This window comes from Urocampus carinirostris, chromosome 3 (genome assembly GCF_059441175.1).
Source record: "Urocampus carinirostris isolate Australia breed hairy pipefish chromosome 3, RoL_Ucar_1.0, whole genome shotgun sequence".
Classification (NCBI taxonomy): Eukaryota; Metazoa; Chordata; class Actinopteri; order Syngnathiformes; family Syngnathidae; genus Urocampus; species Urocampus carinirostris.
In genome coordinates, this window is record NC_142351.1 from 17,020,441 (window position 1) to 17,032,997 (window position 12,557).

Sequence of the window (12,557 nt, forward strand, 5' to 3'; positions counted from 1 at the left end):
GAGGGGTCCTTGGCGCGTCGATCCCCAGCTACAGAAACTAGCTTTTGGGACATGGAATATTCCACAAACATTCTCATTATAAATGTTGTGTAATGTGGTAAACAAGTAGGGACAGTGGTGTACAAATATTCTGGGTTGACGAGAGAAATTTTAAATCGAAAAACAAACGACATTCACATCTCAAGTTTTCCTTTCATTATTTTTTTACTTTAGAAAAAAACACTTTCTGTAAAAGACAAAAAGGCTCCACTTGGACAAGGAATTCTGTCAGTTCTTGCCTTTTTGAAGCATTTTTGCACAGCGTGTAAAACCGTTCATATGAAAATATCAGTTAAAACGCAAGACAAAAAAATGGACACGACTGGACATGTGTGTAATGTGTAAATAGTCCAGAGGATCAGCACGCATCCACCTTTCATTGCAGTGTGTAGGTAAACAGCTTATAAGTACTCAATACTAGGGCTGCACGATTAACTGAAATCTAATGATATTGGGATGTGACATAGAGCAATCGTGTAATCTCAAGACACTGCATTTTTTTCCAAGGATTTAATCTTTGTTATATGAGTGATAGAGCATTTGGCCAAGCAGAATAGTTACTGTTCGGGGTTTAACAACGCCAGCAAATCAGAAGCAAGTTCTCACAGCACTAGCCAATAAAAGCGAGGCAAAGTTTGCATGTTGCATGCCTCACATCTATGTGTGAGCCTTATGTGGGCAGACAGGAACCCTATCAAAGCTCCCTAGAAGATGGTGCTGTTTACCTGAAGCCCCAATGTGTAATATTTGACCACTAAATGGCACTGTGTTGTCCGGGACGGGCGAGGGCCAGTGATACACGACGCAGTGTGGTGGCAAGATACCGTTCAAACATGGTGGTGAATTAAATAGGTGTAAAAAATAAAAATAAAAAAACAAGAAATTTCTCCATCTATGATTTTTTTTTAAATAAAAATTAACATTGGTGTGATAGTTCATGTCCTTTTGCCTAGTGTTCAAATCAATGTTTCTTTTTTTTTTCACTTGATGGAAGCTTTTTTGTACCACTAGTTGGCACTAAATATTACACTGTCCATTTCAGTTTAGAGCATGCCACTTGTATTACCCCTTAGATGCATAAAAGGGATCAAAAATTACCCCATTGGTTATTCTTTATAATTAAAAAAAAAAAAAAAAAAAAAAAAAAAAAAAGTCATTTTGTCACATTCAGATATTCCTCATATTACCTGTTTTTTTACTTGATGTCATTAGTCTTTGTATTTTATCCCCAGAGAAAATGCAGTTTTTGAAAATCAAAAATCTCATTGAAAGTTGCAATACAGACGCTGCCTTCCTTACGAATTAGATCGTTCGTAAGATAAATTTGTTTCGTAAGTTGCTTCAGTGCTATATTTTGTATGGAATGTTTAAGGTTTATAGAAGTGTGTTTAAGGCTTGTAGAACCTAAGTTCCGACTCAGAGTGTGCTCTTTTCTCCATCCTAATACAATCTCGAGTTTTAACCTCGACAGCAAGTATATACGATTCGTTCTTCACTGTCGCTCACTTTCCACAACTGCCAGCTGCATCCAAATGGAGGACAACTGCGCCGGCGATGCTAATCCTGCGCAGCCCCAACCGGGCATCTTCTCGATGTCCACTCAACATCTCAGCCAGTTGCCGCGCCAAGGAACCGTCAACTTGGACTTCAGCGATCTGTCCTACACCATCCAGGAAGGGCCCTGGTACAAGAAGACAGGTTCGAAAACTCTGTTGAAGAATCTGTCTGGGCAGTTCAACACCAAAGAGCTCGTCGCCATCACGGGACCTCCCGGAGCCGGCAAATCCTCCATGATGGACGTCCTGGCGGGGTACAGGGAGACGGGCGTGACGGGTAAAATCCTGGTCAACGGTCATCCCAGAGACTTGGATAAATTCCAAAAGATGTCCTGCTACATCAAGCCAAGCGATGTGCTCAAGCCGCACCTATCCACCAAGGAGGCCATGATGGTGGCCGCCAATCTGAAACTCAACAAGCCCATGAACGTCAAGGAGAAAATCGTGAATGAACTTCTGAGTTCTTTGGGTCTGACCGACTGCGCTGAAACCCGAACTGAAAATTTGTCGGGGAGCCAGTCCAAAAGGTTGGCCATTGCTCTGGAGCTGGTCAACAATCCACCGGTCATGTTCTTCGATGAGCCCATCAGTGGGTTGGACAGTGCAACGTCCATGCAGGTCATCTCTCTCCTCAAGTGTCTCGCTAACGGGGGACGGACCATCATCTGCACCATCAATCAGCTAGAATGGGACCTCTTTCAAATGTTCGGCAAGTTGTACATCCTGAGTCGAGGCCAATGCATCTACCAGGGGGCGGTGCAACACCTGATCCCTCACCTGAGCCAACTCAACCATGTTTGCCCTCGGTACCACAACCCGGCCAATTTCATCATCAAGGTAGCGATTGGGACGCACGGGGACATGCACGCCGTCTTGATCGAGGCGGCACAAGGGAGTCAATGTTGTGAGGACAGCAAGAGAAAACCAACCATATTGGATGGGTGCACGAGATACTGAACAATGAAAATGTCAACGTTCTTAGCGTCCTGGAGATAGTATAGACATAGTATAGACAGTATAGAATGTTTACACACGAACTAGGAAGAGGAAACAGATTTTTTTTCTTCCGGGTGGATGCAGTGCAGTACTGTCCTGTACTCGGATAAAGGTGCACACAATACAAAATCTAACTTACAGCAATGTCCAGATAAAAAATGTTCGTATGTACCGTTTTCTGTAAGTCGAATGGTCGTAAGTAGGGGAGCGTCTGTATTGGTCTGAAAAATCGCAATTCCATTTTTTTCCCCAAATCGTGCAGCCCCACTTAATACTGTCAATAGCGGGGGCGCTTGCTATTTGGCCCGTCAAAGACTCCCTCGTTGGGACTCCCCTTTCCATAGGCAGGTGACAGACCACCGGGTGGGCCTTGTGCTTGTGGCTGCAGCGGCGGCTGCTGCTGCTTCGGTGACTCAACCTCAGGTCGTCCTGCCAGCAGGCTACTCAGCGGATATCTGTCGCCTCGCTTTTGGTATCGCATTGGATATGTTGGAGGAAGATCCAGTACACAGAAAAAAAAGGAATTCCCAAATCATTGATAAGTGTTTTGAAATAATCATACTTCAATAATCCTTATGTAGTAGGAAACTACATTACCATGTTGGCATTTTCAGACATCAGCAGTGGGCTCATGTTTGCGTTTCCTTCTTGGATGGCGACGGGTCCCCTTCCAGTCAGCAAGCTCATCATTTGACCCTGGTTAGCAACGGGCCCTGCCGGGGCCTGGTTAAAGCCACCTACACACACACAGAACAATGCGGCGTTCTTTGGTCAATGCATCACTATGTGTTTATCTGCTGCAGGTGGAATAATTTTAAGAACCGAACAACCACATTACCAAGGATGAAAAATGTTGCCAAAAAGAATGCACTTGATTTCTTTTTTTAAATATATTTTTTAAAAGTCATCTTAATTATTAAATTGCTGGGAGAAAAAAAAAGTTCTAAAATAACCTAGTCATATCAAATGTATAAATGATTAAAATAAAGCATATCTTTTATCAGTGACATAATTTATGGTAATATCAAATCATCCGTTAATTCGTCTGTATTACATTGACACATATCTGTTAAATGGGTACGGTGTATTATTTGACCACTAGATGTCGCTGCTGTCTGTAGTGCAACCAGAAAACAAGTAAAGTGGGACCTCACTACTTCGCGATTCCACGTTCGCGGGTTTCAGAACTTCGCGGGTCTAAATAATAATAATAATAAAATAAAATAAAAAAATAAAAAAGAATAAATAAATAAATATTTAGGCATTTTTGAAGGGGCGTCGCTACTTCGCAGATTTTCACTTTTCGCGGGTGGTTTTGGTCCCCATTAATCGCGATAACCGAGGGATTACTGTACAAGAATACAAACTACGTGGACCAAAATGCACAATTTTTTTCTTCCCCAACCTTTCAAAAGGTTTTTGGGGAGACCAGCAGTAAGATAGCAAACAATCATGTCATCTCCCTTGGGTAAAGCCTATTGGTATGTAAACAAACATCTCAACCTATGAGTATTCTTTTAAATGCGTCTTTAAATAATGCATCTTTGATTTTTATCCAAATCAATAGTTTTTTTTTACCATAAAGAGGAGCTAAATAATACACAATGTCCCATCAAGGCAATTTGACTACATTTGTTATTTCAGAAATGTCTATCACTGTTGATCATATTGGTATGGACCATTAAACAAAGAAGTACCAGTAGCTCTTAGTTCCAATAACAGTGGTGAGGGGAGATGCACATAGCTTAGTGTCAGAATTTTCAGGAATGTACAATTAAGATTTGCAAACAGCTTCCCCTTATCCAGGCCCTGCAACTTTTCAACTACAGGTATATTTTTTAAGCACCACCATCTATTTATGCATGCCTAGAGACTTTGAACTATGTAACTTAGCTGACACAAATGTACTGTAAATTCACATAAACTGACTACTAAAGGATCCACCAAAATGAAAATTGGGCAATGCTTGAATGACATTCCGAAAGAGTAAAACAGAAAAATTACCAGAAAAAAAAGAAAGAAAAACAAAAAAGACAAGAGTTTTAGGGACTGAACAAGTGGATCCTGATAAAAAAAACAAATCACTGACCTCTCATCCAGCATCAGCTTATCTAAAAATTAAACTGACTGTTCTTTCCAGACTACAAGTCAGTTTTTTTCATAGCTTGGGGAGCGACTTATACTCCTGTTAGACTTATCTGTGAAATTACTGAAACATTACCAGGTATATCATTTCACAACTTATTTTCACACTAAACCACAAGAGGCGCTCTAAGTCGGTGTTGATCATTTCAACCTTGCCGTGTTGTGCCGACAAATGCCCGGATATGCTTTGGTCACTATTCAATTGTATCACGATGCTAAGGTGCCGATTCAATTTGTATCCCGATTCTCGCTAATTGCGATTCTACAAATGTTGTGATTCGATATAAATAATGATTGCGATTCAATTTTCATTCTTAAAAAAAAAAAAACTTAATTTAAATGATACACTTCTTTGACAATAAACCGTGAATGAGGTTCAAAAAATACACTTCCATACTTCGCATTTTAAATTACCGGGCACAGGGGTTAATTCTTGTCGCTCACTTTCTTCTTTCATTTTACACTTTTGTTTGCTCTCCCGCATTTTTACGTACCGGATACAACATGACAAAATTGATTCTGGGAAAAAACCTTGATTTTAGAAATCGCCAGTAATAAAATCACGATAAATACATGAATCGATTTTTTTGTCCCACCGCCATAAAGCATAGAGACTTTGAACCTTTTGTAGAAATCATTTTTGATCTAGTTGAAAATAATTACTTTGGCGAAATTATGTTATATTACTACCGGTAATTGGGTTACAAACATTCAGAAGATGAGGCGTTATTTCAAGTAAGTATTCAAGTAAATATTTCCAACTTGCTCGAAAAGGATTTCTAATTTATAAAAAGCACTGAACAAAAATTCCACCGAAAAGAATAACGTCGTTTCTGAAACTAACAGACATGTCAATCATTTAACGTTCGTCTACCATATAAACTTATTCAGCATGTTGCTCTCTTTTATTTTAAATTGCCTTTCAAGATGACATGTATGTTTTTTGTGTTGGGTTTTATCAAATACATCCCCCCCAAAATGCGACTTAATACTCTTGTGCGACTTATAATCCGGAAAATACTGTATTTCATTATTACTTCTAACTCAAGAAGACAAAAAAAAATATTGACATAATATAAAAATGGCAAGCGCTTTAATTTGCAAATTGAGCGGATGAGAGCTCAGAGAGTAAATTGCCCTCACCCAAGTAATTTAAGCGCACTCTTCTGGGAAATAGATTTACATGACAATGGATACCACTTTTTTATTTCTCCTTTGGATTGCATTTAGTGAAAAATGAAATAAAGACATTTATAGTGATGAAACCTCTTGTAACGCAAAACAAATGAGACTGATATAAAAGACTGCACGGTCTGCTGTTAACACAATTATGGCCATACCTGCCATATTAATGGCTCCACGAGGGCCCAGATCAGCCACTCTCATTTCCTGTTCCCTCTGAAACAAGTGAAGAAAAACTTTTATATTGACAACTTAGCTATGGTGGTCATTTGCACTAGATTGCCGATGCCAATACTAATAAAATGCACACAAAAAGAGGAGAATGACTGAAAACACAGTAAGGAAATATGGGGTCCATCTTAGGCCGATCCATCTATACCCAGTTGCAATCCATAAGAAAATTGTGTTGGGATGTGGAAATTCAAACCAAAATTATTCTGGCTTTTTCAAACACTCCTCAATCGTAGTAAACATGGGTGTCAAGTCATTACCAGGGTTTTTGGTCAAAATATTTCACCCACGACAATCATTTTTTTATCGTACAGACGCTCCCCTAATTACGACTATTCGACTTACGTAAAACGGTACATCGGAAAAAAAATTTCAGGATGTCGAAAAATATTCGGACATTACCGTACGTTAGATTTTGTATTGTGTGCACCTTTTTCCGAGTACAGGACAGCACTGTAGTGCTTCTTTCTGCCGTTACCGGCGTGTGGTGGCGCTGTGAGAGGTCACCCAGCATCAACCCCAAAGAAGAAATCTGGCTTCTGCTTATTAATTTGTGTGTAAACATACTACTGTACGTGTACTGCATCTCTAGCACGCTAAGAACTCTCGTACATCCAAACAATATGGTTGGTGTAAAGTGTGTAGAAGAGGGAAGCAGTTTCCTTTGAAATGAAAGTGGAATAAGAAAGCTTGATGCGGTTGAGAAAATGGTTAGATTGCTTTTTTTCGGCCACTTTCTACCAAAGAGGAGGAAGTCACCTAACTTTTGAAGCGCTTCTTCCAAAAGTAAGTTAAACTCAACTTTATTTTCCTTTGTAGAACATAATATTTTATGAAATGTTTATTTTTTAGTACATACTTATATAAACCTTAAACATACAAAATATAGCACTGAAGCAACTTACAAACAAATTAAACTTCCAAACAATGGCCTGGAATCTTTTTCGTAATTAGGGCAGCGTCTGTACATCATATTGGTTCAACTACCCTATTTTCACACCCATAAGGCGCACACAATAGTCTCTGATTTCTTTCAAAATGTGAGCCGCATCCTATCACACAGAGAGCCTTTTTGGCGGACGTGACAGAGAACAGCAGTGTGGGATTACCCGAGAAAATATGAATTGTGGGCGTCGCCGCTAAAACCTTTGAATATTGGGCGTTTCCGCTATGGTATACAAACAAGCAAATGAAAAAGGCTGGATGGACGAAGGCATTCTGAAAGAATGGCTGAGGGATGTTTGTGTCAGAAGATGAGATGGCTTTTAATGCTGCCCCTTCGCTTTTGATTTGTGACTGTACGCGTGCCCATCTGACAGCCGATGAGAAAAAAATAGTGAAGCAAATGAACTCCGATCTTGGCATCATTCCGGCGCAGCTGACAAAGGAGCTTCAACCGCTAGACAGCGGTGTCAACCGGCCGTTCAAGGTGCAACATGGGAGCGATGGATGACTGAAGGGGTGCAGTTTTGCCACAATTTGTGAATGGATTGTGGACGCGTAGGCGCGTATTGTTTCTGCTCGGACTGTAGTTCGATCGTTTTCAAAGGCCAGCAGCATTCTCAAAGGGCTACACGGCAGTAACTCGGAAAATAAAGCTTTGGCGCAGTTTTTTATGTCCGAGACCGGAGGATGAAGAGTTCTGAGGGGTTTCATGAGTACCAAACTGTTGTCTGTTTTTTTTATTTTTTTTACAATTTTGTTGTATTCTGGTGTTCTACTTTGTGATAAATACTTAATAAACCGCAATCAAACTCCCAGGGCTTTTTTGTTGTTGTTGTTTTGATACGCACACTTGTGGCCATAGGAGTAGACAAAAACAAACAAACAATTGAAACTAAAAAGTGTGCTCCCTTTAAAACAGTGCGCCTAATGGGTGTGAAAATTCGGTACTTTTATCAAATCAAAAAGTCGGTGTCTGCGTTTTCAATGGCATGACTGTATTCCACTTACATCCTGGTAGGCAGGTTTTAAAGAATCTGGTTGGCGCCTCAGCTCATCCTGCTCTCTGTGCGTCCTCATCATTTCTTCTTCTCGCCGTCTTCGCTCTTCTTCATGTCTGCAGACAAGTAAATGTTCAAAGATTATCTACAGAGTATTTAATTATTTATTAAGTATTTTATATAAGTTGATTTTTTAAATTGCCTCATTATAAAAACACACAAATATTTTTAAAGCTCACAATATCAGCTAGCTGAATGAAAAGTAAAAGTTCACGTTAAAATATTAAATTTTCTTCAGAAAGAGAAGCGCACTCTGTCATGTAGTGCGAAAAGTCTATGTTCTATTAGTTGTGAAAGAGAGGACACCATGAAAATTAGACGGCAAGCATTGAATAGAATGTTATCATTAACAATGATGTAAAAAAAAACAAGAATATTTGTGTCAATATGTGTTTCCACAACCTGTATGTGTACCATATGCATTTTACAGATATTGTTGGAATATTGAGTATTTAACAAAATATTCGAGCCACTGCATTTACATATTTCTTCCCTTAGTCAGGATTTCGCTTATGAAGGCTCATACCATTTGCCTTAGCGTCAGTGTTGCAATCGCGACAGTATTTTTCCATGGTATTTCTTTTATCCATAAGCTATCTTCTGTTACTTCTCACATATATAGCCACGGAACACTTAAAACAAACGCCATCAGATTGAAAAAAATACTCTATTAACCGATGTCACTATTTTAAATGGTTATGTGATGTCAAATATATGTTCAACACAACCTGAAGCTTCTAGGAAAATGGCATGTGGTTTGCGGGGATAGCGCAGCCGGCTCAGACTGCAAATGGGTTCTGGATCATCAGCCTCATCTGAGTGAGGCTTCACAGCTGATGTGAAAACAAAAAAAGTAAGGGAGATAAACGCGAAGCGTGCTGTCATTCCGGGAGCCTTGATATAGGAGCTCCAACCGCTGGATACCAGTGCGAACTGGCCGTTCAAAGAAAGGCTGCTAGCAGCTTGGGAGCAATGGATGACCACAGTTGAATTAAGATTGTATTGTAAATTCTTGGGCTTCAGTGTCAACCTCGTATTGTGAGTTTTTGCAAAATCCAGCATCATTGCCAAGGACAGGAAGGTTTTGTTTTTACCAAGGACAGTGAAGTTAGTGAACCTGGGACGTTTGATGTAGGCTTAACGCAGCTGTCCCTACCAGAAACAGAGAAGACCTACCTCAGTTCAATCTGTTTTCGTCTGTGAAGCTCCTGGTTGCGAAGCTCCTCTAACCGCCTCAGCTCCTCTTGACGTCTCATTAAATCTGGATATTATTCATAACATACAAAAGAATAGAAACATTTGAGACAGTCTTTTACCGGTTAACATGTCCAATAACTCGCGGAAGAAATCCTACCATGTCTCATTAACATAAGCTGATGTTCATGTTTGGCTGACTCTAATTCAGCTTCAAGCTTCTCTTTGGCCTCTTTAATACTTCTGCCCACTCGCTCTCGTTGCTGTTTCTCCAGCTCGTGAAGAGCTTTCCAGCGAGATGAGTATTCAAAGTCAAACGTCCCCGGTTGGGCAAAATGGGGCGATTGCGCTCGTTCCCTGAAGAAAAATACACATTCCTGTTATTTAATTCAAAAACGATTGCCCTGAATCATCGTGTAACTCACTTGAGGTATTTAGGAGTTATTGAGAACAGTTTTTCAGGCAAACCTTCCTCATCATCAAAATGTTCTGTGGGCTCTACAATAGCTGGGCATGGTGTGCTAAGGAGAGAACCATACATAAGTTTGATCGTTCATCGTACATTGCATACATACAGTAAATTGTCTAATCTTAATTCTTTATGTATTCCAAACACAAATAACTTTTTGGTTTCAGGAGATTTAACAATCGTTTCAGAAAAAAACATACGCTGTGAGCAGCAACGCGCCCTCCGTGCAGCTTTCCAGGGCTTTACGTGCGGCCGCTTTGCTAGCAAACTCTACAAATCCTTTGCCAGTGGGCTGCCCTCGGTCATCTGTGACAACAATACACCTTTCCACCGGGCCAAATTGTGAAAAGGCCTGCAAGCAATAGGTAAGACGCCCATCATCATCAATGCACAAAGAAAGGAGAACTATTGGAAAACTCTTTTGTCTACCTTACCTGTTCCATGAGCTCATTCGTGACAACAGGCAGAAGGTTGCGCACAGTTAGAGCTGCTCCATGAGCAGCAAAACGTATCCTGATCGGTCGATTATTTAACACTGTCCCATCAAGTTCAGCTTTGGCGATTTCCGCTAGAGTACGGCTTTCCTGAAAGACAGAAGAAAAAGGTGAGTATAGCAAGCACCTAAGTGTAAAATCATTGCAAGGGCGTAGTTTTGGCATGGGAAGACTCCCACATTCAAATAAAACGTGCACGGCAGGTAATGTATGAGCTTTTAAAAGTGCTAATGGAGTGAGAGCAAAATGGAGGAATACAGAGAGAGTGAGAGATAGAGAAATACAAATACAGCATTTGTGAGAGGCACCTGGAATAATTGTCTCTGTATGCCCTGTGACATGCTGACAACTTAAACTGGGTGTCCCCTGCTCAAAGCTGGAAGACAGCTAGGATGGGCCTTAGCATTTCCCAACCCTAGTAAGGAAAAGCGGTGCAGAAAATGGATGGATGGTTCTTCATTTGAGGATTCAACCATAATAAAAACAAAGTTGTTACATATAGCCATATCAATAATGCTTTGCATTTAACGATACTATACCCACAAGTTGAAAGATACAAATGTGGCTCATCGACTTTCAGTACAGTACTCATTTTAATGCCTCATTGTAGAATCCCACACTATCCTGTGCTGCTGTTACACATGACACACGGTCCATGCATGCATATATGCTTGCAGTACTAAATGCTTTAAACTGAAACACGTTTTTAAACTTAAGCCAACACAATGCGACAGATGTTTATGTGCAGAAGTGCATAAGAATGCTTGCTTTAAGCATGTATATTTACATGTGATTTGCTGTACCATGCAACCCTTCATCAGCGGAGAGGCCGAGAGCATATGCTGGTTTACCCCCTCCGCATCATATCCGTCAATATCGGTCATTATTATCTATCCTTCCCCAATCACATCCGACTTTCTAGCCCACCTTATAGCAAAGTATCAGAATTTAAAACAACAAAACCCTATAATAACGATTTTACTTCGAAAACATGGAAACAAAGTTGCAGCAAAAAGTAATTCAACAGTCATGGAAAAATTATGTTCATGAACTTTATACACACCAAACGGATGAAGCCAAATCCCCGATCTCTGTTAATAAAAACGTCAGCCGTATTTCCATATTTAGCAAATAAATTAACAAATTCCTCCTCGGGTATATCCAGTGGCAGGTTAGCAACAAAAAGACGGGAGCGCTGCGTGAATGTTTTTTCGCCCGGTTTCCTAAAACTTGCAATATCGAGAGTCATTTGAACTGGAGCCTGAGCGCTTTCTGTGGCAGCTCCTTCGGCTCCTTCAGGTGCGGATGACTGCTCAGCCGATGCCGCCAGACTGTCTTTGTTCGCTGGGGTTTGCTCCGCGCTGGCAGCGGGGGAATTTGTACCGCTTTTTGGTGTTGCTGGTGGACTGCTACTTTGCGGGTTTTGTAACTGCACGTCCGGTTCCGCCATTGTTTAACAATGATCACAAACTCACTTTAAATGCGTTGAAAATAAATGAAAAGCACGTTGGATAGAAATAAAACAAGCAGGAGACAAACTTGGTGTCAATATGGCGAAGGTTGCGCGCGCAACGAAGTGTACCGGAAGTAAATACAAGGAACTTCCGTAAGCACTGACCCGATTCAACAAAATAAAATACAGTAATCCCTCGGGTAATGGGGACCAAAACCACCCGCAAAAAGTGAAAATCCGCGAGGTAGCGACACCCCCTCAAAAATGCTTAAAAAAGTATTATTATTTTTTTAATCATTTTATTTTATTACTATTATTTTTTTGGACCTGCAAAGCTCTGAACCCGCGAACGTGGAACCACAAAGTAGCGACGCCTCTTCAAAAAAATGCTTTAAAAATTAAATAAATAAATTATTTTATCTTTTTTTTTTTTTTGACCCGCGAAGCTCTGAACCCGCGAACGTGGAACCGCGAAGTAGCGAGGTCCCACTGTATATCACAAAAGTGAGTACACTCACATTTCTGCAGAGATTTTACAGTAATGTTTGATATAACATTACTGAAGAAAGATCGCTTTGACACAATGAAAAGAAGTCTGTCAACAAAGGCCATGGAAAGATATCCTCTTGTTTAATGGGGAGTACAAACATGTTTGGTGTCCTGCATAAAGTCAAGCATGGTGTTGGGGATGTCATGGTTTGGGGTTTGGAAACACGTCGTTGGTTTGGACACATGTCACTCAAACATGTCTAGCCAATGGGGAAGCACCCGCCCAGTGCGGGAAATTTGTGTCAA

At 40.4% G+C, this 12,557-nt stretch overlaps 1 protein-coding gene and 1 pseudogene across 1 annotated transcript; one reads left to right on the forward strand and one right to left on the reverse strand.

Moving 5' to 3' along the window:
- Positions 1-1,186: 1,186 nt before the first annotated feature.
- Positions 1,187-11,869, reverse strand: pspc1 (paraspeckle component 1). The gene is made up of 10 exons (XM_088330868.1): positions 11,373-11,869; positions 10,250-10,399; positions 10,016-10,167; positions 9,772-9,867; positions 9,507-9,703; positions 9,329-9,413; positions 8,103-8,208; positions 6,077-6,134; positions 3,189-3,328; positions 1,187-3,057 (listed from the first exon to the last, which is right to left on the reverse strand). The coding sequence occupies exons 1-10, from the start codon at positions 11,757-11,759 to the stop codon at positions 2,869-2,871; spliced, it is 1,560 nt and encodes a 519-aa protein (XP_088186994.1). The 5' UTR covers positions 11,760-11,869; the 3' UTR covers positions 1,187-2,868.
- Positions 1,572-2,552, forward strand: LOC148368955 (ATP-binding cassette sub-family G member 1 pseudogene; annotated as a pseudogene).
- Positions 11,870-12,557: the final 688 nt, after the last annotated feature.

What these genes read in the sequence shown, in the direction of transcription:
- pspc1 (XM_088330868.1), bottom strand. Translation starts at nt 11,759, where the DNA reads ATGGCGGAACCGGACGTGCAGTTACAAAACCCGCAAAGTAGCAGTCCA. An exon ending in ATAACTCCTAAATACCTCAA is followed by an intron (nt 9,704 to 9,771) that starts GTGAGTTACACG and finishes ATTTTTCTTCAG; the next exon opens with GGAACGAGCGCAATCGCCCC. An exon ending in CGAAAACAGATTGAACTGAG is followed by an intron (nt 8,209 to 9,328) that starts GTAGGTCTTCTC and finishes ACTTGTCTGCAG; the next exon opens with ACATGAAGAAGAGCGAAGAC.